The sequence below is a fragment of the Petromyzon marinus genome, chromosome 17, assembly GCF_048934315.1.
Source record: "Petromyzon marinus isolate PM22_M1 ecotype Great Lakes invasive population chromosome 17, UKy_Petmar_22M1.pri1.0, whole genome shotgun sequence".
In the NCBI taxonomy this organism is placed as follows: domain Eukaryota; kingdom Metazoa; phylum Chordata; class Hyperoartia; order Petromyzontiformes; family Petromyzontidae; genus Petromyzon; species Petromyzon marinus.
In genome coordinates, this window is record NC_133683.1 from 13,417,027 (window position 1) to 13,443,333 (window position 26,307).

General features: G+C 45.3%; 1 protein-coding gene and 1 long non-coding RNA gene across 5 annotated transcripts in view; both read right to left on the reverse strand.

Moving 5' to 3' along the window:
* The window catches only part of LOC116943318 (tyrosine-protein phosphatase non-receptor type 14-like), an 85,380-nt gene extending 74,563 nt beyond the window's left edge, over positions 1-10,817 (reverse strand). For 3 of the 4 annotated variants that reach the window (XM_032956093.2, XM_032956092.2, XM_032956090.2), the window contains exons 1-2: positions 10,593-10,817; positions 5,547-5,716 (exon numbers count right to left, since the gene is read on the reverse strand). In XM_032956093.2, coding sequence (XP_032811984.1) covers positions 5,547-5,716; positions 10,593-10,763 — 341 coding nt within the window. In that variant the 5' untranslated portion in view covers positions 10,764-10,817. The remainder of the gene's footprint in view (positions 1-5,546; positions 5,717-10,592) is intronic. The other variant, XM_076067637.1, reaches the window with a different exon arrangement.
* Positions 10,818-11,398: 581 nt separating this feature from the next.
* On the reverse strand, positions 11,399-24,128 carry LOC116943317 (uncharacterized). Its single transcript, XR_004402916.2, has 2 exons — positions 23,826-24,128; positions 11,399-11,512 (listed from the first exon to the last, which is right to left on the reverse strand). It is a non-coding gene; the product is annotated as an uncharacterized LOC116943317 (long non-coding RNA).
* Between the last annotated feature and the right edge of the window lie 2,179 nt (positions 24,129-26,307).

Here is a 26,307-nt window from a genome sequence, read left to right on the forward strand (position 1 = left end):
TTCATGAGTAAGACTTCCTTTGCCAATAGACGCTGATTTTATCCCACTGAAGGATTCTTCATTGAACACGTTCATAGCAAATGCACTTCATCAAATTGAAAGGTTGTTAGCAGGTAGTTGATTATGCTTTTTCATTGTATAATCAACTACACACCTGAAGACGACCGTTTGAGTTATGGTTGAAACGTCGTGAGAATTTTTTTTTATTGTTTTTTATATATATTTTATTATTTTGTTGTTTCCCTTCAACGTGACTTTACCGAAAAAACTACGAATATGAATTACTGCAGTCACGAAAGCTTTAAATCAAAATTTACACTTTTCAGGTTACATGACGGTGAGATATAAACTACCTCGCCTGGTGTACAGGAGGTCGTGGGTTTGATACTGACGCTAGCGCCTATATATTTGGAGTTTGCGTGTTCTCTCTCCCTACGGTCATGTGGATTTTTCTCCAGGTCCTCCGGTTTTTCCCTCCAAATTTAGAAACCTGTGTTTATAAAAAAAAATTTGGCTGCCATATATTTCCACGTGATAAGCCACTTCATTGAACGATAGTTTGTGGTGATGTTACTTATGAAAAAGAGAAATATATAGCTCAGTGGACCTAATCTAGTAAAATATTTTTTTAAATTGTTCTATACAGAAGAATATGGCCTGTCCTTCAGTAGAGACGTTAAGTCGGCTCTTCCTATGGGCTTGTATGACAAACTCATCCTACAAATAGCAAGATGAAGCACTTCAGGACCTACGTGGTGTCATGTGATATTACGCATGCTGTATGATATTTTAAAGGATTTGGTTTCAATGCGGCATCACGCTGTGATTCACTGCTGTGCTGTGGAATATTTAACTAAAATAAAAAAAACACATCATTTCATAAAAGACAAAAATGGAAAATTATTATTCCACTCACAAGCGGCTTGCCAGTGTGATTTCCCCATCTCCCCCCCCCTTTCAAAAATACAATCAAAAAGCAGCAGTCTATTGCTCAAATTACAATTTTTTTTTACAACTTCAACAGGAAATAAAGGTATGCATGGCCACTGCGAATCCGAAGTTATTGTGTCTCACAATATTTTTTCGCGAGTTAAATAATTTCACTTGTGCATTCCAAATGAAGCTCAGGTTTTTCTATTTGAACATTTTTTTAATGATCTCTCTCAAGGGAACGACTGTACAGTTTATTAGGCGATGATTTATTTCACATTGCTTTGCACGCACGCAAGAGTGGCGATCATAGCCGATGACCCAAGTTCAGTAAATAACCATAGCTAACATCAGCGGCGAGTAATATGTGAACCAGTCCTGGGCTTCACCGAGATAAACTCGGCCATTAATAAGTACCTGGTGTTGAGTGTAAACATCAGCATCGGAGAGACACAGGCAGCCGGGCATTGTCCACCTTCTTGACCCCGTGCCATCCTTAATAGGTGTTCAGTAAATCGCACTTGCCCCAGCAATCTGTATGGCTACACAGGGCAGCTTCGTCTTAGTGTGGGCGTGCATACGTTCAAATGTACGCACGTGGAGCAAAGAGCATGGCCTAGTCCAGGGGTCGGCGACCCGTGGCTCCGGAGCCGCACGTGGCTCTTTAAGGCACCGCTACATGACTCGTTATTTCATAAAGGACCACAGTTTCGTATTCACGTGCATTGCAGCTCTTTAAACATTAAGGCTTTTTACCGAATTCGAAAAAAAATTCTCCTCTGGTTATTTTTGTTTGCTGACCCCTGACCTAATCACTACTGTGGTGAAGAGAAATCGGCCGACGGTGTTTTTCTGTGTTGACAATACAAGCAGGCTTCGGTTAGGACCATGTTCGAAGCAGGATGACCTCCAATGTTTAAATACAGTATTGGGAAGAGCATGAACTTAGGTGGTGGGGTTTGCGAATGGAATAAATTACGGTGGCGATGACTTAAGAAAAGCAGAAAATTATTGGACACATGAAAAACGTACACGTGCACTTAATTGTCAATCCACTGCTGGATGAGGGCCTCCCCCGCACCATGTGGGTCGTGGTGGCTATTAGACCATACTTCATCACGCTGGTCAGTGTGCGTGGCTGAAGGCGGGGGAGCACACGTAGTCTACAGAAGTAAAAGAACGATTAATTTTGCTGATCTGCCCTCTGCTGCCCACCAAGTAGCCCCGCAGCCTCTGGCAACCCGTCATGCGTGGTGTTCGCCTATCCCAGCGCCACACCTGGGTTCAACCCCAAGACCGGGGCCATTCCAGCCAATTTGGTCGCACGCGACTCAATAAAACGAATCAATTAAAAAAATAACCACTCCTGACCCTAAAGAGTTCGGTTTATTACCTAACTTCCCTGGCAACTTTTTTAGTTTAAATCACAAGGGTTTTTTATATATTTATTTATATAAAATATTTTCAAAAAACACATTCTCTCCCACCAAAGGCAAACTCCCACACGCGAGCCAAGAAAGGCTCCCAATGCCATCAATCACCTCACGTGGTCATTCGTGCACAGCCAAGTATGACGAACATTGTTAACTGCTCTCCACGATAGAGAATTTGAAAAATAAATAAATACGTGGATGTATGGGGGATGGCACAACTGGAGCTCCAAAATCCCACATTCTCCAAAAGTCTTTAAGCATCCGCCATCGAGTAAAGTCTAGTTATTTTTGCGTCTGATTCTTTCCAAAATCGGTTCGGATGAGAATATTTAAAAAAATTCAGCCCGGGCTACTGTCAGCATCAGATAAGTGGGTGACGACAACCTTCACTTGGTCCACCTGTGCAGTTACTTCCACATGCGAACCAATTGTCACTCGCTCGGCAAGAAGAGTAACTTAAAACGCTGAGAGAGGCCCTTGTCAAGGCCACTTAAACCAGAAGAACAGGCCCCAAAACTACATATGGACAAAATTAACATCGCAGCCTCACCCAATGGCATCACGTGGCTTTCAAGCTTGGATATAGAAATGTAGGTTGCTGTACACTAACTTCCATAAGCAAGAAGAAGAAAACTGCCCCCATTTCGGGTGTTTACAAAGTGCTGGCAATTCACACACGTGCCGTTTTAGATCTCTGCAAAGGTCACACACGCGGCGAATGGTGTGAACAAACGCCAGAGCTGTATGAACATTTTGCTTTGCGTTTCCTCTCTGCAGATGGTGGATGTCACAGCAGGAAGACCGATACCCAGTCAGAAATTTCGTCACCGGGCGTCGACACTGACGAATATATAAATAAAAAAATCCTGAAAATGTCACACATTGGGAATGGTGTAAACAACTCTAAGCGTTACATTTGGGCTTTTTTTATCACACACACACACACGGCTGTGGTAAAATCAGTTCGAAAATATGCAGTTCGGCTTCGTACTTATTTGCCGTGCAAATGTCATCATCGTCATCGTCAGCCATGACCCAGACGCTGGTCAAGGACCACCCCCCTGCCCCCCCCCAAAAAAAACCCGTCGCCGTATCTCACGGTCGGACGCAAAAATCCATCTGTAGCACTTGCGCACGAGCAGCTGATATCATCGCTCCATCCTTGCGGTGGGTGCCCTCTTCGGTGTGTGTTCTCATCCTTGGCTGCCAGCAGCAACAGCCACACGCCGTTTTGTCAAAACGGCCCATCTTTTTAAATGTGGTATGTGAAGACCCTCCGCACACAGAACAGTATTTGCATTGAACATTTGTGGAATGCCCTAAACAGAGTCAACAGTATCTATGGTTTCAATTATCCAATAACATTTAATTAACCACAGTCCTATCACCATCTAACCCCTTTTCAATGACCTTACAACAACCGTATCACCATAGATCGTACTCGAATTGTAAATGTAGTGGGTTTACTCTCCAACACACCGTTGTGCTGAAGTAATAACTAATTGGCTAGCTTTGTTTACGCGACAAACCTTACTAATTGGCTGTGTCAGGTAGTGGCGGGTTTAACGACACATATATTATGGATCTTATCACCATAAATGTGGCTGATCCTATCATATCTCAGAAGCCACGCAGAGTTGAGGCTGCTTCGTGTTTAAATGGGTGGCAACCAGGGCTTGCCAGGTGTTGTAGACATGGGTTAGAATGGTTGGCTACGCACCTCTGATTAGCACGGTCGGCTACATACGGTCACCAACCCTCTGGGTACTCCAATTTCCTCCCACATGCCCAAACACCCATTCATATTATTGGCCAATGATCCCAATTGCAGGAGATGACCCTCCTGTAAAAGTATATTAATACTCTGTTAGTTAGCCTTTTTTCTGGGTATGTAATAATCATTACAATTCCCGCACATACCAACCAAGACTGAAATCACATGTGTTTGCTTCAGGGCAACTCATCCTCCACTGTCACCATATCTGGCTCGTAATTATCCTCACCAAACCAATCTCTGCACGCATAGAGAACCTAGCATCACCCAAGAGGCCTCCCCCATATGTTTACAGCGCCGAACAGTTATGGTAAAACGAGTGATTTTCACATTCTAATTTAATGCAATGTAAGTTGACAATTTGAAGGAATGGAAACTGGGATGATGTGCTGGGTCAAAAATCTGGCAGCCCACTTCACCTATCGGGAAAAGATCCCTGTAAAAAATGACGGACAAAACAACAGCCAAATCGCTGCTATTATTCTGCCAATTAGCATGAACAAAAACTGCCAGAATGGTATTTTATTCCGACTCAATTATTTACACCTTGATCTTCCTTTGAACGAGAGACTTCTTTTCTCAATAGGCTTCTCACAAAATGTACAGCTGTTTTGGTCTATCCACTGCTGGATGACGACCCCCCCCCCCCCACGCCACGCAAGTCGTGGGGGTTCATAAAAATTTGCACTTGAACTGCCCAGGCTAAAAAAAAAATGTTTACAAAAATCTAGGCAAGTTTCATTTAAAACAAATTTGCAAATAAAATTGAAATGCCCTTGCCAATTACTCAATTGGGATTGCTACGGAGCAATCACGATCCCTTACTGGCAGACTGCTGTCCGCTTTTGCAGGCCAGGCGCCGAGTTACCACCCTGCGCCGCGCAGGGGACAGCTGCTACTGGGGGTGCCCTTGCAAATGTTTGAGGGACAGTGTGTTGTCTTGCTGTGGTCTAGAGCTGTTTCTGTTGTTGTTGTTGTTTTGCTGCCTTGGCAAAGCTTAAATTTAGTGTAGAACAATCATGCAGGAATTGATGTACTTTTGCATTCTTGTACTTGTATATTCAAATTATAATTTTTTTTCTAACATGCTTACCGTTCCTATACTTTGCAATCCTATCGTGTTTTTGTATTGTTTGTTATGGCGACTTTATTACCCGCCTCGACTGGACATCTGTGAAAAAGAGCTTAATAGCTCATCGGATTCCTCCAGTATAAATAAAGATTCTGATTCTGAAAGACATTTCTCTCTCGGGAGGAATTTTCGATTTTAAAATGTGTTGAGACGAGATGTCTTATCACGATCTCCGAGATGCCGCGGCATTTAGGAGGGTGCAATATCCAAACACAAATCATTACGATTGTCGTTATCGTCATTATCACAGCTATGCTATTGTGTGACGGTGCAGCACCTGGTGGCCTCCTGCTGCGGTAGAGCGCAGCTCGGGACGCAGAACATGACTCCGAAGTTGACCACGGACTCGCAGCCGTGCTTCTCCAGCTGCTTCTTGAGCGGCTTCTCCATCTCGGCCCAGCGCATCTGCCGATGCCGAGTCCGGTACCACAGTCCGAAGAGCAGCACCTGCAGTGGCGACGGCGGCGACGACGACGACAATAACGCGCCGCGCACAAATGTCACGATTTACGTTCGCCGTCTTTGACCGCGGGAAGAACGCCGGTCGGCGCACTGTGGACTTCAAATCCAGAAGTCCCCAGTTTTATTTGATCTCTCCCAGAGTGACAGCTGAAACAATGGGCAGGTTTCTTAAACCCCCGCACCTTTCCGTCATCCCAGCAGTATATGGGGGCGCCCATAGTGAGTCGATCAGCAAGGTTAGTAATGCGCGGGTACTCCCCACATCTTCCAGGTTGTTTGGCTGGCATGGAAGAGATCAAATTCCATCCACAGGGGCTCTCAGGAGCTCCTTCTAGTGGAATCGTGCGTGTACTCAAACTAATGTACGATGCAGAGAAGTTATACGCAATCGTGCGACCGATTCCTGCAGGCCTCTAGAGGCGCTAAAAGTGATCATTCAATGAGTCGCGAAGTGGGCGGTGGGTGAAAAGTTACTGCTACTCTTCACTCCCGTGGCCATACCCCGCATGAGTCCTGTAATGTCTCAATCCACCTCACTCCTGCACGTGAAATTATCTCGTCACTCCATCTCCGTGGTGGTCGTGCCGGAGCATAATCTCTCCTGCCAATGTTTTGATTAGTCTAGTTCAGTGGTGGCCAACTGGCGTCTCCCGAGCCATATGCGGCTCTTTAATACACCATGTGGCTCTCTCGAAGGGGTGTCATGTAGAACACACTATCACAGTTTCTAAAAATAATTGTCTCCCGTGCTGTCCCGAAAACTGTCAATACATATACACACACCTATATATCCACTTGGCTCTTCGCAGAACTCATGGGTAATTTTTGGCTTTTGGTCTGTTACAGGCTGGCCATCCCTGATCTAGTCTGTAAACCATAATCCCTTCTAGCGATGTGCACTGATCAAGCCCACTAAATTTTTCAACAGTCAACATTAAGTATGTGATTTGCATCTCTTCCCTGAAACGCGTTTTGCTCAAAGATTGCACTGGGAGGAAAAGGGAGGTTACTTCCCTGTAAGCATCTCAACTGATAATAGCAAAAACAGGTTTAAATGGTTTTGAGACAGCTTTCCATCTTGAAGCACCCACTAACATCACAAGCTTCTGTGAATCACTGAGAACAGTGAGACGGGAGTCTCTGCTGTAAAGATATCCATTGGGACAGGTGGTCCAGTTACAGGATTTTGAAGCACAACTGAACTTACGATGAACGGAAATGAAATAGCCTAATCTTTCAACATTAATAATGGAAAATAGAATTTGTGGCTTCGAATTCTAAAAGCAATGAGAGTTATTATTTCCTTTAAAAACATAGGCATATAAATAACAAATCAAGAAGTCCTTAAAGCTGAAGCTGTTTGGTGCCACCACACAGAATCAGCTTGATTCCTTGTCCAAGTTAGTCTAACATTTAGCCTTTCGCAACCAATATTATCCATAATAAGAGGGGGTTTTTTAACGCCATCTAACCCAAAAAAAACCCGTATTATTCACTTGTCCAAGTCGTTTGCAAAGTCGACACCCTGGTCCGTTCTTCAGCCATCCCACACTCGAGCTCAACAAAACAATTTGTCTTCATCGTGCCCAAATGTCAAAAGCTTCTCTGATCTCAATAAATTACTTGAAATGTAAATAATGTCTACCTAAGCTTTGAACCTTACAACAGCCCACCACCACCACCATTATTCAATTTCTATTTTTTCCAGTCCACTGCAACATTCACTCGTCGTTTAGATAACTACATACATTATTCGGCTGCTAGGTGACGGACATGGAAATTCAGCCCGTGGTTGGCGGAGGTCGGAGAGCAGGGCGGGGGCGGCAAGAGGCCTGGAATTTGGGAGCTGCTGCTGCTGCTTTCAAGTCCGTTGCAGCACAGGTTTGCCACGGGTGTCCTCAAGAACAACAAATCTCGGAGATAAAGGCGCCGGCTTGGCTCCTAAATCAGCATTAAAGTCAAACTCCCTCCGCAATGGCATGGCGAGACGATGGGCGCAAGAGGTGACATTTGAGACCGGGAGTGAAGACAGACGATAATCGTTAAAGCTCACATTTGAAGTTCTATTCGTGTAAGCTATACCCCCCTTGTGATGCAAAGGTCAGAAATTATATCAAGCTCATCAGCACTCGGGGTTGGGTATGGTAACTCAATAACTATAGAATGCCGGTTGTTCAGAGTTTTGCGTGGTGTACTTTTACTTGAGAATTACTGATAATCTGGTTCTGTTCTTCTCTGTTGGTGGTCCCAAGCCAGGAGCAGCAATTCCACATCCCCATGGCAGGGGCAAATGTGTCTATAGGACAACCATTGGTTGAAGTTCGAACACATTGGCACTCATTTTATCAACCACATAGAGATGAGAGGCCGTTTATCTCCATGTGAGATTTCAGCTGACCTCCTTAGGGCAGTGACATGGCCAAGTGGTAGCGCATTCATAGGCTGTTGCAGAGGTTCAAGGTTGGAATCCAGCGGCTGCCCCGATTATAACCGCAGGTGTATTAGCCGTACAAACACTACGTGCCATCTGCTTCACAGTGGATGTCAAACATCCGCTGAAGTCATTATCAAGAGTAAACTAAAAACTAAACAACTTAATTTTACCAGGTAAGACCCACGGAGCTATATAGCTCTTTCAGCAGCAACCTGGCCACAAATGATAGCTCAACAAAGTGGCTCATCACGTGCAATTTTATAGCAGCCAAATAATCAAAACACGTGTTTCTAAATGTGGAGAAAAGAACTGAAGGACCCAGTGAAAAGTCCATGCAACCACGGGGAGAGGGAGCATGAAAACTCCAAATATATAGGCATCAGGGTCAGGATCGAACCCACGACCTTCTGTATACCAGGCGAGGTAGTCAACATCTCGCAACCGTGGCACGAGGCCGTTGTGTGCCGGCGTCAGGATCCACATTTGCACTCGTTCAAAAATGTGCCACAAATTACACAATTGAGATTGTACATAGCGAAAATCGCCCCCTACTGGCAGCCTAATGCCCCAGGTCAATCTTGCAAATAAGACACCTCCTGGTCTCTTGAGCTCTAACCTAGGTAAACTAAATAAACTTGAAAGTTTAACTCAAGGGGAAATAAGTACATTTTTTACTCTATTACAAAGTCATTAATTATTGAGTCCTTACATTATGAAATATTGTAGGCCATCCTGAAATAAAATAGGAACCGCCATCCTTCGTTGATGATCAGAGAAAATTAATTACTGACCTTTTATTTATTAACTTGCGTGCAATCACCCAAGCGGCAAACGCGTTATTTATACGCGTGCCACGTGCACAATGTGCGACCCACACATTTCTGAAAACTCAAAAAACGATTGCAATTCCGTTCCGCTGACGTGTGGCACATCTCCGTGCGCAAGCGTGCACAGGAGAAGCTCGGGGTCTATCACAGAGAACTCGAAGCATGTGCGCTATGCACTCACATGAGGTTGAGCACCCTGCTTTAATGTGTCAGCCCACGAGGTGCATGGCCACGTGTTAGTGGCGTCGCATAGCGCAATGGAAAGGTGATCTCAGTGTGGTGGGGGAGCTGGAGGGGGGGTCCGATTTATTGCCTCTCCCATGCAGCATTCCCCACCATCAAATGTTTATTAGAGGAAGAGGCCAGGGGGACATCACGTGTGCTCCACGACACCTGTTATTTAATAGGTAGTTTATGTAACGGTTGCACTGTTGCCTTTGGTGCCTGTGGGGTGCCGTTCATTCAGAGTTCATCTTACCACCAGGTTGCCCTTCGACAATTTTACTGCATATTCAACATTATGGGAATGCACACAATTTCAAAGACAGGTATGTGTGCGTGCAGACACACAGGCACACACATTCAATATCTGGCTGGTGCTCGCACGCATTAAATTGGCAGTCGTCATTGCTGTTATCAGCAATAGCAACTGACGAAGGATAATGCAATTTAACATCTCCGATAATATAACCGAAGACTAATGCCCGTGCAGAGCTACACAGCCAGAATCAAAAGGAATCCTGGGTTCGGGATCTGTGTTACCATTCATTGACACGTTCACCAAAGACTGGACCCCGCCATAAAAATTAGGAAATTTCCACCCACCGGCTCAAAGCCATTGATAGAGATGATCACCTTCCATTACTCATTGGAGCACAGAGATGCTTTTACCAGACAGCCTCACAACTTTCTATCCTGTATTAGTTTTCCCTCGCTTTATGCAGGTTCGGTTTGTGTGATTGCACGCACACGCATGTGGCAAACCTATTTCTACCCAAAATATCGCTGTACGTGGTCCGAATTCACTCGTACGCGGCTATGCGGTCGGACGTGGGACAACATTGTCCGCGTGTACTGCGCCGCGCGCTACTCAGCAGGCAGCCGTCCCATGCGGCTTCGCTCTCTTGCGCCCTTCCCTTGGAACGCGTCGACCGCATAAATCGAGGGAAAAAACGGCCGTACAATCGCACGTACGGCCGTTTTTCGCAACGCACCATTGAATGGGGGCCTCCGCATGCCGCGCGGATTACGGGAACTATTCACCCGTAACTTGAGCACGCCGATCCATTGTGGCTTTGGTGAAGACGAGGAGAATAAACAAATGGAGTGCAGTACACAGCAATGCACTTTGATGTGGTCTGCTCTGCTCATGACGTAGCGTCCACCTACAACACCCGTTTTTTCCACGTGTTGGTTGCCCACCCTGGCACTATATTACAAAGGGAGCCATTAACCAAAATTTTGCCAATGGTAGACTATAAAATCCATGACGCCAATTTCCCTGATTACCCGCAGAGGCCCAACCAATGCAAATTTTCCCCACCAACTTCCCACCCAGCGCCTCGAGCACACACAAGCACTCACTCACACACGCACGCACCTCTTGCAGCTCCAGCCTCTGCGCCACGGCCTCCAGGCACTCTCGGCCCGTCCCCTCGGCCGACAGCGTGCACTCCACCACCGAGTCATCGAGCAGGCGGATGCGCGTCACGAAGCAGGCTCGGCCCGACACGTTGTAGCGCCTCGTCCGCTTGAGCAGGCCGAACGGCATGGCGCGCCGCTACCTCGCTCGCTTCGCACCCCGTCAGTCACCCCCCCGCCCCCCCCCCCCCCCCGGCGAGATCTGGCGCCCGCCCGCCGCCCCCCCCCACCCACCCTCCCCCCCCCCCCCACCTGCCTCCGCTAGGCCCTCGGCTCCCCCCAGCCGTCACCACTTCAACGCTCGCGAAGGATCGGCGGAAGAGATTTCCTCGCCGCCGAGCAGACGGGCGCCCACGTCTGGTCCCCACTCATTTGTTGCGCCGAGTCGGCTCTGGGCGCGATTGCGCACGTGGCCAATTTTCAACCTTTCCTGGCAGGGGCGCTTCTGTGGCGGCTTGAATTCTTCACGAATATATACGTCGGGTGAGATGGGTTTTTTTTTATTTCCTAGAACCTTGCCTTTTTTTTTGACGTTTGCATTTCATGACTCCCCTGTCCTGCAGGGGGTTTGAAATCGGGTCCTGTTTTCCAAAGCGTCTCCGGGAAAGAAAAAAATAACCCCAATTTATTATGGCTTCGCTCCCCTTTCAGGAAAGGTTTTTTTTTTTTTTGGCGTTCGCAGGAATTTCCGTTGATGCTTGGATTTTTATTCTGCTCCTCAAGTTCCAACAGGAACCGTACGGCCTCCTGCATCCACCTATAGTGAGAGAGGCTCCATGGTGCGACGGGACGCTTTTAAGTAATACCGCTCCTCCCTGGAAGACATCAGTACGGTCTTGAATATTCCATTAGCCTGTTTGTCTTCTGTGCCGCAAGAACCTAGCAGGGGAAGAAAAAAAAACAAAAGCACAGAACGTTAAGACAGTTTACATATGGACTCTGGTCAAAAAACGGCAGCCAAAGACTAAGAATTATTTAAACACTTGTATCCACGTAGAATTCCATTTCAGCTTCGGTGAAGTGTGAAATGCAACTTGGACGTGGTTTATTTTGCTCACTGTGGGAAGATATGCCCGCCACTTATTTTTTTATTTCGCTGCAAAAATCCACGCGTTAGCGTTGGCCCTACAACGGCGAATATTTCCCGCATTAGCGCAGTTTGTACCCTGGCAAATGCATTCACAACACGATAATTTCGTTAGCAGCTGCAAAAGGGAGAACACATGCTGAAGGCTCATTAAAATACATGGCCCAATGCTTAGTCCATATGTGGAGCATCGGAGAGAGGAGGGGGGAAAAAAAGAGCCAGCCCAGACTTTCCGGGGCTGCAATGTCAAGTGGGGCCAATAGATTGTGCACGCGGAGCATGGAAAAGTGGAAATCATTTTCATTAGCTCTGCATTGCACACACAGACCGTGGACTGTTTTGTAAAAAAAAAGCTAAGCTTGCTCGCAGATTGATGGATAGATATGAATGCCAAGGGGGAAAAAAGAATCCTTAAAATACACTACTTGTTTGAGATCTGTCAATGAACCGTGCCACAAACGCTGGTTTCAAAACACGATGACCTCATTGTTACCGTGTGACAAAAAGGAACATTCAAAATGAATAAAAATACCTCCTTTATAATTGGGCCTTATTTGCAAAATGTTACAGTATTAAAGGCCACAAGCCGAGTGGAGGAGGCGTTCTGAGCACAAAGGCTTTTGGCAAAAAAAAGCATAGATGCATGAGAGGGGGCACAAGAGGGGTAGACTGGGATGTGCCCATCGGCTAAATAAATCAATAAATCCCTGGCACAATAAAATGCTGTTTGCACGTTTTCTCTCGACACCCCTACTTTTACAAGACATCTGAGAGCACGTGTTTTGAAGGAAGCGTCGATACTTAAAGAAACAGCTGGCTATTGCCTTCACACAAAAAGGGCTGCAAAACGTGCACTGTGCCTTTTGTATTTCATAAACACAATAAAGTATTCAGAAACTATTTATGCACGTCTGCTGGCTGACGGCCTCCCTTCCCCAACGCAGGTTTGGGAGGGTTTATCGAGCGTACTTCACCACGCAGGTCAGTGGAGGTTCGTGAAGGTGGAGAGCGTTGGTGTGGTGGGACAGAAGTGCAGTACAATAACAAATTTATTGAGCGCGGTTGTTCGCCCATCCAAGCACTACCCAGGCTCAACCCCCGGCTCGGCTTCATGGAGATCTTACGAGATCGGGCGCATTCCGGTTCATTTAGTCATAGGCACCGTCTGTTGCAGTAAACAGTATACGAACAGAGCATCACGATGTATCGAATCTATTTACAATTTAGAACAAGGAGTTTTCAAAAGCGCTCCGTTGTTAAAGAAGAGAGCCATGCAAAGTTTTAAAGCCCCGAGGGATGGGGGTGGAAGGGGGGGTGCTGCAATCTATAAGTGTACCCCACTTTTATTTTTGTCTGCGCTGTCGTCAGTGTGTGTCTGTGTGTGTGTCCACACCGAGTCAAACAACCTCTGCGTGAGGTCATCTGGCTTGGCCCGGTCGAGAATGTGCCCAGGCATTCAGAGACGGCCGCCCGCACTTTAAAGCCACTTCCAGAAATCCTCACCGAGTCACTCCCCGCACTCTCTCAATCACCCCCCCCCACCTTGTCCCCCACCCTCTGCCAACTCCCCCTTCACTGCACGACTTCCTCACTTGGCTGCAAACATCTCAGCAATTTCTCAGCAAACAACCCGGGGGCTCTTACTCTACCTTGCACCGGTATTCAAAACACACGCGCTGTTTTCACAAAGCAAAGCAGTGCCATTTTAATTCCGTTAACTAAAAAGTCGAGCGCGGAAACAAGAGCGCTGCGGTGGCGAGATGTTAACCACCTCGCCACCGGAGGGTCATGGGTTCCATACCGACCCTCACGCCTGTTATACAGTGAGGGAACAAAGTATTTGATCCCCTGCTGATTTTTCTACGTTTGCCCACTGACAAAGAAATGATCAGTCTATAATTTTAATGGTAGGTTTATTTGAACAGTGAGAGACAGAATAACAACAACAAAATCCAGAAAAACGCATGTCAAAAATATTATAAATTGATTCGCATTTTAATGAGGGAAATAAGTATTTGACCCCACTGCAAAACATAGTACTTGGTGGCAAAACCCTTGTTGGCAATCACAGAGGTCAGACGTTTCTTGTAGTTGGCCACCAGGTTTGCACACATCTCAGGAGGGATTTTGTCCCACTCCTCTTTGCAGATCTTCTCCAAATAATTAAGGTTTCGAGGCTGACGTTTGGCAACTCGAACCTTCAGCTCCCTTCACAGATTTTCTATGGGATCAAGGTCTGGAGACTGGCTATGCCACTCCAGGACCTTAATGTGCTTCTTCTTGAGCCACTCCTTTGTTGCCTTGGCCGTGTGTTTTGGGTCATTGTCATGCTGGAATACCCATCCACGACCCATTTTTTCAAAGCCCTGGCTGAGGGAAGAAGGTTCTCACCCAAGATTTGACGGTACATGGCCCCGTCCATCGTCCCTTTGATGCGGTGAAGTTGTCCTGTCCCCTTAGCAGAAAAACACCCCCAAAGCATGTTTCCACCTCCATGTTTGACGGTGGGGATGGTGTTCTTGGGGTCATAGGCTGCATTCCTCCTCCTCCAAACACGGCGAGTTGAGTTGATGCCAAAGAGCTCCATTTTGGTTTCATCTGACCAGAACACTTTCACCCAGTTGTCCTCTGAATCATTTAGATGTTCATTGGCAAACTTCAGACAAGCATGTATATGTGCTTTCTTGAGCAGGGGGACCTTGCGGGCGCTGCAGGATTTCAGTCCTTCATGGCGTAGCGTGTCACCAATTGTTTTCTTGGTGACTATGGTCCCAGCTGCCTTGAGATCATTGACAAGATCCTCCCGTGTAGTTCTGGGCTGATTCCTCACCGTTCTCATGATCATTGCAACTCCACGAGGTGAGATCTTGCATGGAGCCCCAGGCCGAGGGAGATTGACAGTTCTTTTGTGTTTCTTCCATTTGCGAATAATCGCACCAACTGTTGTCACCTTCTCACCAAGCTGCTTGGCAATGGTCTTGTAGCCCATTCCAGCCTTGTGTAGGTCTACAATCTTGTCCCTGACATCCTTGGAGAGCTCTTTGGTCTTGACCATGGTGGAGACTTTTGAATCTGATTGATTGATTGCTTCTGTGGACAGATGTCTTTTATACAGGTAACAAGCTGAGATTAGGAGCACTCCCTTTAAGAATGTGCTCCTAATCTCAGTTCGTTACCTGCATAAAAGACACCTGGGAGCCAGAAATCTTTCTGATTGAGAGGGGATCAAATACTTATTTCCCTCATTAAAATGCAAATCAATTTATAACATTTTTTACATGCGTTTTTCTGGATTTTCCTGTTGTTATTCTGTCTCTCACTGTTCAAATAAACCTACCATTAAAAATATAGACTGATAATTTCTTTGTCAGTGGGCAAACGTAAAAAATCAGCAGGGGATCAAATACTTTTTTCCCTCACTGTATATTTGGAGTTTGCGGTGTTCGCTCTTCCCCGTGGTCACGTGGATTTTTCTCCGAGTCCTCCGGTTTTCCCCTCCAAATTTAGAAACATGCGTTTAAGAGTATTTGGATGATATACATTTGCACGTGATAAGCCATTTCGTTCGGCTATCATTTGAACCTCATGGCCATAGTACCCCGGCTCTCGCACAATGTCCGTGATGCAGTCATTTTTAGTCTGTTGATGGTCGGCGATGCGCCAATCGACTCATCTCGACGAGCTGTTCACGATGCACTATTAAAAGTTTAATTTTTTGATAACGGATTTGTTTTATGCTAATGTTTGGCGTTTCGACAAGGTGGAGTAGCACTGCTGTCGGACTGATTGGTACCCCAGTCGCGGAGCTAAGTAACACCCCTGGAAAAAATAGTGTCCCAGAAATAAAAGATGTAATTGCCTCGGCCATTTTGATTTTTTGGTACCCCGGGGTACTGCCATAAGGATCACTTGCGGCCAGGTCTCTTCTGAAAAAGAGCTATATAGCTCAGTGGGCCTTACCTGGTAAAAAATATATATATAGTTTATTTTAGGTCCAATCCGCTCTGGAAAGCTTCTGGCCCCACTGATTTTTTTTTCATGCGCATAGTTCCTCCTCCCCACCGCCCCCCCCCCCCCCCCGACAAAAAATAAAAACAAATGTGTAGATGTTAGTTCACCGTTCACAATGTGCACGACTTAGAAAGGTTATTTTTGTTAAATGTAGGAACTTTGGGTAATATAATATAAACACTTGCTAAACGATCACTTGTGGTATTTTCCATCCACGCTGTAACAAAATATTAAACAATTATTTTGATTACGCAGCGGGACAAAAATTGTTACGAGTTCTTTACAGGGCGAACAAAAAAAAGAGCCGCATTTGTTATTGCGCGCTCAACAAAAATAAGCACCAGCGTTAGCACATTGCATTCACATTCTCCAAGTTTCATAGTTTTCAGTATTTATTTGCATATTATGTTCGCAGCAAAGGCCTGATTACACCTATCCCTGCAGATAATCATTAATGGAATGCTCCAAACTGCATACCATGCCTGGTCAACACAGCCATAGTTACTCCGCAGGTGTAAAGCTTTTCATTTGGAGCATACCATTGCGCACAGGGGGTGACAAGGGTCGAGTCTTTCACAGATGCGTGCGAATAATCATCCAAATCAGTGTCATTTGTTTTCGTATAATGTACAATGGAGTGCCAATATTGTAAATATAAAATCAGATAAGATGTCAAAACACCAACTCATAAAGGTGTCCTGCCGCTTCGCCAGTCGATAAGGTATAACGGGCGGAGGTTCCAGACCTTTCTAGGACCGCGACCGCTGGCAACCCTCTCGACATTTTCGTAGACCGCCATACACTAAACACGACACCGTTGCGTTTCGTGAAAATAAACTGCATCTGAAACGGTTCCGCGGCCTTCTAGAGCCACCGGTGGTCAGCAGGCCAAAGGTTGGGAACCACCGTCTTGCACAGTTTGAGCTTTCGTGATTCTGAATACTGGCTGGATTGTGATGAAGGATTCAGTCTCAGAGAGTCATGTTTTGTAAGTATTTTGTTCTCCAGGTGGGAGGAAACCACGCACCTACAGAAATAAAATGCACGTAGTAAGTCAGCACACAATTTGGTCAGTGACCTACTTGCTGTGCTGTCTCCCACTTGCACCTCGCAAGCCCGACAGCACCTATCTTCCAAGTCACTGGCACACAGATCTGTGTTATCATCAGCCGTGATCATGCAACTGCTGGATAAAATCCTGGCCAAGCTGTTGCCATCTCTCACTGTCCTGCGAAATAACAATTTCGTCCAGAACCTGCACCACGAGCTGATCTAATCGCTTCATTTCCGCAGTGGACGGCCTCTTGGGCATATTTCCCCTCTCCCGGCTTCAACTGCATTTTTAGTCTCGGTCATAATCCCTTCGAGTGACGTGTCCTGCCCAAGCCCACGTTTTTTTAAAAGCCAATACGATGTCCCTAACCCACAAATATTTTCTAATCCGCATCTAATGGATGAACAGAATGCGCCGTTTGAGAAAATCCAAACCGAAATTCCGTGATCCGTCTCGCCAACCCAGCCAAGAAGCTATGCATGCCGTCCTTACCCAATTTACAAGGGAACAAAATGGATTGTTTGACAGTAGATGTGCGTGGGTGCCACTTAAGGAGCCGACTTGTTGTTTTAAACAATACGTCCACGGCCACTGTTTGACATGCCGTAATGTAAAACAACTCGGGGCGTCGAGAGCCAAGAAAGTGCCACTTTACAGCTACACAGTGCCCTAAACGAGCTCTGTATGGCGCTTCAAGCGCGTGTATGACCCGCGCACGTGGAAGGAATGAGGAGGTTATTCGCCGGAGGTTTCCGACGCCGGCGAGTCCAGCTGTACCGTGCGTGACGACGTCAACTGCTTAATTATCTGAGGCATCGGTCTCGCAGGGTTTCTCTAGAGGTGGGTTCCCATTACCATCAGTAAGGGTCAAGCCAGCTTAGAGTTCGGGTCAATCAAGGGCGTGAGTGAATTGTGACACTTTTTTGATGCAACCAATTGGAAAGATAATTTAACTTTTTTTTTGTTATTTAAAAATAGCGCAATTTAAATGTAATGGGAATTCCAAAAATATCAGAAGCAATTGCCGTAGTGTTAACGTGTAATCATGAAACATAGCATGCCCACATGATATATATACAGCGCTACTGTATAATCTGTGCAGGCACAATAAGTTTACTTAATTAAACTATCAATAGACAATAACACTACTACACACACCTTGACATTGTCTACTACTGGCTACCAAATACTACTAAGCCCATATAATGTTGTCCATTTAATGCCATAGTAAAGACTTACAAACTATTTCATGTATATGTTTCCTACCACTTTGTTTTACCTCAAAATTCCACTGCTACGTTTGAAAAGAGGGTTATGAAAAAAAAAGTATTAAAGGTAAGAGCGCTGAATGGCCACTGCGCTTAGATCTGGGTTCGAATTCTAACAAGCGCCCTTGATTAAATCGGGTTCTCAAACGTAGTGATTTAATGGTCTCTGCCCAGTCACCAAAAACGGTACTAAAAAAAACATCATTGTACATATTCTTAGTTTTTTCGGTAAAGTCACGTTGAAGAGAAACAACAAAATAACAAAATATATATAAAACAATAAAAAATTCTCACGACGTTTCGACCATAACTCAAACGGTCATCATCAGGTGACACCTGATGATGATGAATTACTGCAGTCACGAAAGCTTTAAATCATTGTACATCTCGATCTGCAATCAATTGTCTAATTCCAGCGAGAAATTGGTCGTAATGTCATGACACGGATAAGTATTGTCCCCAAGTGTGGTAATGAGGTCACCTGAAGATATTTTAGAAGTAGCTCTGTGACATCACCATCTGCGGACCATTCTCTAGGTGTCTAAGCAGTGCGATGCTCTCTTCACTCATGGCATGATGCGGATAGCACATTTGGCAAAAAAAAAACAACATCGTGACAAAAGTGACCGAACAAAACTTGACTGCGCGAAAAGTCACAAACACACACACAGCTTTTAAAACTCGAGGCATGCTTTTCATGTCAAGGTGAAAGAGATGGCATTTTACTGCTCTTTTTCCAGCAGCAGACAGCCCTTAACATAGCATGCATACCTTCAGACAGTAAATATGCAGTTAACCAGTCCTCTGGCAGGTGAGTGAGGTGCGGTTGCCATCGCTACCAGCACGGCTCAAGATTCTAGAAGGCACGGGGCATAAAGGGGGCACTTATGATGGCCGTTCATGGGGCCAGGCATTTGTTACAATTACGGTCGTATTGCATCGCATCCAATGACTTAATCAAAGCTGGCCCAGGGGGTTGCGGGGGGGGGGTAGGTTTGAGAGAAGCGAGAGTTTGTGGTGCGTACAGCTCACGTACGTGCGGCAAAACGTGCTGCTGCTGCTGCCGTGTGTGAATTTTCTAAACATTTCACGAAATCAGCGTGTAAAGTGATATCTTTTTTTTAAAAACACATGCCATGTAATCAAAACATACAAGTACAGCCCTCTTTTGTCAATCCCGCTAACGAATGGGGGGGGGGGCATCATAGGAAGAATTTGACAATGCTTTAGGGCATCCTGGTTTGTAGTGCGGGTTGAATGTGGTGAGTGAAGCCAAGGATGCAGGGGGGGGGCATTGTGGTACAGTGGCAAGAGATTTAGCTGCACTGCTCGCAATGTGGACCCCACAACCTCCGATTAGCACGGTTGGCTACGTACGGCACGAAAGAAGTCGCACATACATACGTACGTACAAAGTGTCACGGGCAAATTTATTGAGTTGTTTTTTTGTTTTCCTAGGAGGCCGAAGCTAAGTCCCAGGACATTTCAGGAGAGTTCTGCTGGGGACGTTTAGTGAAACACTCGTTCGATATTTTTGGGCACGGCGAGAAAACCGCTGTCGTCAAAGACGCCTCTTACATACTACGGGATAGTTCGATCCATGCAGCTGGGCCACAGCCTATTTGGCTGTTCTACGTTGGCCACATTGAAGCGCCGCAAGGCATCGCAGCTAATCGCACCTCCAAATAACCGCATCGCAATTATCTTCAAGGTTCATAATCAATGTTTTTGGGTTAGCTCGCGTGAGTATAAATGTGTGGAAACCCTCCACCGCCTGACACGGCCAATCAGTAAGGGATGTGTCACGTAAACAAAACGCCAAATAGTTCACTACTTCAGCCCACCGGCCGTGTGTTAAAGAGTGAATTCACAACATTTACAATCTGAGTACGACGTTTTGCTGGTAATTACATCCAGCATCATCGGGCAATTTGCCATTCTGCCATTCGAGCAAATCGCCCGATGATGCTGGATGTAATTACCAGCAAAACATCGTACTCAGATTGTAAATGTTGTGGATTCACTCTTCAACACACACAAGTGGGCTGAAGTAGTGAACTATTTGGCGTTTTGTTTACGTGACAAATCACTTACCGATTGGCCGTGTCGGGTGGTGGAGGATTTCGACACATTTATACTTACGCGACCAAACCCAAAAACCTTTATTATGAATATTGGTCGCTAAAGCCTACGTGTTAAACTGATCGTCAAGGTTGCAATTAGTTTTTACAATCTATCAAAAATCTGAACACTGTTAGAAAATATTTCATACAGCAACTGAAATTTTTTAAACTTGCTTGTCACTTTTTGACGAGGCCACGATTTAAAGTGCTGTCTTGAAGAACGTAAGTTTTATTTCTCTCCAACGTTAAAGTTACTCGGTATTTTTTTAAAAATACAAATAAATGCTTGTCAATGATTACGATGGTGGTGGCGAAATAACCTCAGCCTTTTTATAGTACCATAATTTTGTATATAAAAACAAGATTCATGCATTCCAGGCATAGCGGCAACAACAGTGACGTCTTGGAAGGCAAACATGCCCATGTCCTACTTCATTTCACGAGTACAACTTTAACAAAAAAAATAAAGACAAAGATCCCCCACATAGCCTTAACAGGCCGTCGGGGCAAGTGCTGTTAGCGAGCACCTATGAAGGCCGGCATGGCACAAGAGGGGGTGGGTGGCCAGCACCACGCCCAGCCCCCTTTGTCTCCCCAGTGGCGATGTTTTTACACACCGCACCGGGTACTCATTTGAGGCCGAGTCGACCAAGAGGAGACCCAAGACCGGTTCAAATCATTATAATCGTAACTGGTCTTGGCCTTAATAACAGACACACACAGGTTTAATGTGGAGAAAACATGTAAGCATTATGCATTCCTCCCCCCCTACTGCCTGTAATTAAAAAGCACAAATGACACCCCCCGAAGACAGGAAACGTTTTAATTCAACAGTGCCCTTAAACATCACAAGCCTCGTGTACTTCCTTCAGAAGAGAGCCACCACCACCACCTTCCAGCACAGCTGCAGAGTTTCAGGCATGGTGATGCCACGCCAATCTATGGCGTGGCATTTTCGCAAAGGTCTCCGAGAAACCTTGGCAGTTGTAATTTATTTTTTTAAGAGTTTGCATTTAGGATTAATGTTCACTGGGTATTACCAGATTAATGCGTCTGTGGGAGTTATGTACAATACACACAGCATACATGTAGCTCCTAAGTTTAAAGTGCACTTCATTAGAGTACAGTAATAGTTGGTCAAATGTATGGGTTAAGTTTTGTGGCCGAACATTTATATTTCTGAGATTTATTTATTACAAGATATTATAGTTAGCATTGTTGCTGTTGTTTTTAATCACAGGATCATTTTTAATTCTGGAATTAACAAACACAATGGAGGCATTTTTAGTTTCAACAGTTTTTCAAGTCTATGAGACGCGCCGCTCACAACAACAACGGCAGCAGCACACGTGGCTGCTTTTTCGTGGAACCAACGAAAGCCATTTCACGTTATTGTTTGTGATCATCATACATCCACAATTTTCTGCGACTTTTTTTATTTTAACTTTATTTACGCTGTAATGCGTTACAAGTGTATGCCGATACAAATCCAAAAAATGTTACTAATGTATTCATAAATACCTGTATTGTAATTCACTATACATCGTGCAAATGTAAGTTTATTATTACAATGTGATATTAATAGTAAGTACTGCCACTAAAAATAGTACTGTACTCACTTATACAAATATAACCTGTATTAAAAATAACCTAACGTACTGTATGTAGTAGGGACACTACATACCATCAGCACTGCTTTAAAGAGCATTGCACGTGTTTACTTTACCATCAGCCACTATCAACTGCTGGATGAATACACGTAAGACAACTTTACAGGATTACAAATACTATAACAAAGTTACAAAAGGATGTTTGTCCCATGATGTGATATCAACTGGTTACATGTCTACACCTTCGTACAGAACCGTACTTTTATTTTAGCACGGTACAATATTGATCCATATTTATTTTGGGGAATTTCGGCCACGTGGTAAGGTTTGATGCCTCCAATTCGTGTCACGTTACCCTACACTACCCGACTGGATTGTTTAGTCCTACAAAGATAAACACGTTAAGACAAATATATATTTTTTACGACCGATTTCAAACATCGGCGTACAAACAGGCAAATCGCTCAAAGCCTTCATCCGGCGGTGAATTGATCGTCATTACGATGACTCCGGCCCCTCCCGTACTCTGTATGTGGGAATGATACTCAATGACATCTGGCACGTGGGTACAGACCAGGTATTTTACTTGTCGGCACCGAGATTTCTCTGTACGCGGTCTCATACCGGATGAATTAAGTGATCAACCATTTTTAATGAGTTGGGGTGGTTACGGATTCCTCACTATTATTTGCCACGTAGATCGGTACCACGAAAGTATGTGGTGTGGGAAAGGCGACAATTTAACAAAACAATGGGAAGGGACTTAATTAGCATACACACAAGGTAGCAACTTCTACACGTAAGGCGAACGAATGGCAAATCCTGTGGAATCAACGTGAGGGTCGTTACAGACACGAGAGACATTCTAAGGAATGTGTATGGACGTCCATTTACGTATGAACATTCATGTATGTGTACACGTGTCTACACGTGTCTTCACGTGTACTGTATGTACATGTAGAATCCATAATAGTTTTTTTTTTTTTGGGGGGGGGGTTGGATCATGTAAAATATGAGTGTGTCGTTCGACCCTCCACCACCGGACAGCCAATTAGTAAGGTTTGTCACGTAAAGAGAACGTGCCAATTCGCTACGAGTACAGCAACACCGATTGTGTGTCAAGAGAGCCACAACATTTACAATCTTGAGTGTACGACGTTTTCGCCAGTAATTACAACAACAGCATCATCAGGCGGCAGCCAGATTTGTGGAGACATCCTTTCGTTTCGCTCCTCAAATAGATGTGATTGTACATGCGTGTGTTGGACCATGTCTGTGCGTGTACATCTGTGTGTGTGTGTGCATTCATTTCTTCATGAGGTGCTCACTCACAGCCCTTGCCCCCCACCCCCCAAGGAGGACGTGGGGAAGCTATGTTGTTGTTGTTGTCTATGTGCACATGTTGTTATCGCCTGTTGTCCGGCATCGTCGCATACGTCGAGAGAAATTCAAACGCGCGCACACAAACACACGCGACATTTGTTCATCGCAAATATGCGACGTTACAAAGCGGAGAGGCTCTTTTTTACGGAGTGGCTCACACCCACCACGCGAGCGCTCATGGCGAGGGGCTCGTAAGTCTAGCAACACTAAACAACACTAAACAACAATAACAAAAACAAACTCAAAAAAGTTTCCATCGGGCGTGACGTCTTTGTGACGTCACTAACAATTCCGTCCTCACGTGACGTCGACCCAGCGCTGCTAATAACGGGAGCGGCTCGGTTCGTAACTTTAAACAACAAAAAGTTTTTACTACAAAAAATATTTAATTTTTTCAATATTAATTTGCTCCGCGTTTACCAATTCATCAAAACAACAACAACACGGGTTGTTGTTGTTGTTTGCGGTGGTGGTGGTGGTACGCAAGCGTCGTTCGGCTCTTTTAGAGGTGTCAACATTCCTCGCGAAACAAACCACCCGAACGTGTTCCTCATTTTAAGCCTTCTCGTTCGTTCGTTCGTCGTTGGTTCGTTCGTCGTCTTTTGAGAGCGGCTCGTTAAATCCTCTCCCTAAAAAAAAAAGTTTATTTCGCTTACCTTTTCGAGGCGAGACGAGACGCGAAGTCCCCCCCCCCCCTCATGCGAAGCAAACGGAGCCGCTGCTCCGGGTCGTAAGGTCGTTTCGTGAATTGTTATTTAAACAAAACAAACAAACAAAAGCAAAAGAAAAACAATCGAGCGGCAACTTTATTTTTTCCACGACGACGATGCCGTCGTTGTCGGCGGCGGCGGCGACCACGACAACAACAAACAACAACAACAAACGGCTACGCGTCGCACTGCCGCGTAAGAATGAATTTGTCACGTGGAGCAAGTGGCTGCAGCGGCCGCTTCACTCACCTTGTTACTGGGCGTAGTGATATGACGCAGGCTGCAGAATGTGAGGGGAGGGGGAGGAGAGGAAGAAAAGTGGCGGGAGGATGGGGGGGGGGGAATCCCTCCCCCCCCCTCCTCCCCCGCAACCGGCACTACTTGCGGTTGTATTTCATAACAGAGATCGGCGCGCAGCGGAAAAGAGCGGTCACGTGGGAGCGGTACGCTCAGTGTAGATGTGGCGTGACGCTTATCCGCACTGGGAATTCTGAAAGAGATTTTGGTACCCCCACCCCCCGGTGCCCCCTCTCCCCACGGCCCCTCCCCCTCCAAACCCGGGAGGGAGGGGGGGGCAAATGAACCCGCAAATTCCTGACAAAATATGGATGGGGGAGTTGTCAGATGAGAGGTTTTCACGGCTTAAATCTAGAGGTTTCTCTGTGTGTGTGTGTTGGTATTCAGAAGTTTAAGCATTAAAGGATTAGAGATGCATGTGCTGAGAACAGTAATTTGTAAATACTATTAGAAGGGGATTTTTTTTTGTTTAGTTGTGGGTGAAAAAATAAATGCGGTAACTATTCTGCTGAATTAATAGTGTTTGATAGATGTATTGAATCATTTAAATCTGTGGTGACGTAAACCCATGAATGTTGTCCATTTGCTCGAGTCTTGTGTTTCTACGACCAGATTCGCTCAACAATGGGGACAAACGATACACAAACACGTGAATGACACAACTTAATGGATTTTAAAACACAAAACCCCTAACCCTTGTCTTAAAACTATTAAAGTTTTTATTTTATTTTACCAGGTCAGGCCCACTGAGCTATGTAGCTTTTTTTTTTTCAAATGATAGCTCAACGAAGTGGCTTATCATCACGTGGACATTAATTGTATATCAGCCACATACATTACTGCCAAATGGAATATCATGACAACTCTCTCATGTTTAACGGATAAGCCTTCCATAACCATATATTAAAATTCATTATGAAAGCAATATACCGTATGTAAAACTCCAGTACTCCACAATATCCTAGTTGCCTTCACAAACAATTTTCTTGCGCTCTATGAGAATGGTGCGCATATCAAAAGTCCCATTCCACAAGTTAAAATGTACCCTACTAGAGAAAGTAAGTTAGATTTGTTTTGTTAACCGCATTTTATAGCAATAGTGTGTTGTCCCAGTAATGCATGTACCGTGAAAAGTTTGTTTTGTGCTCTGGCACGAGGTGTTTTTTATTGATATCGGATTTATGAAGTTAGATATGCTTTGACATGCTTTGATGTCTTCAAAGTTGATGTTTTTGACGGTTGTGTTTGCCAGTTTTATTTTGTGAGTGCTCTATGAAGAAGTGCAATTTCCCTCGTAATTAAGCTAGTGTTATGCAGGAATGTGTTGAGTTTTTTTGCATGTCCTTTGTGACCGTGTACCATTGTGAAACGTAGCAGCAGCATCATCATCAAATACAGTAAATGTGTTGTCTGGAGTTATATTAGCCGGGTCTGTCTTGCGGTGGGGGTACGCACACACCTCTGGCCTCAATGGGGTTTGACTAAAACGCAACATCTAAACGCAAACATCCGAAAGCATCTCCCAATGGTTCGTCTTGTACCTTACACGGAACGTTGGGGAGCCAACGTTGGGAAGCTTACTGGGGGTGGAGGTGCTTTCGTGGGGTGATTAATAAAGGACGGATCAGTGATTCAATGTGGGTCCTGGTTTATTTGTTTATTGGTGACGGAGACACAAGTGCCAGGGCCTGCACCTGCCATGATTCACAAATCTATAAACTAAAAATATATATATTGACCAGGTAAGGCCCACTGAGCTACGTAACTTTCCTTTTCAGAAGCGACCTGGCCACGACATGATGATAGCTCAACAAAGTGGCCAAACACTCTAAACGCGTGATGTTGATTCAAAATGTGGAAGAGGGAGGGGGGGCGGAAGGGAACCCAGAGGACAGACACTGCAAACTCCAAATATACAGCAGCAGCAGGCGTCAGGGTCGGGACCGAACCCACGACCTCTCCTGTGTATCACCAGGCGAGATAGTTAATATCTCCTAGCCACCGTGATGATGATGATGAGAGAGAGACACGCAAACTCCAAATATACAGCAGCAGCAGGCGTCAGGGTCGGGACCGAACCCACGACCTCCTGTATACCAGGCGAGGTAGTTAACATCTCCTAGCCACCCTG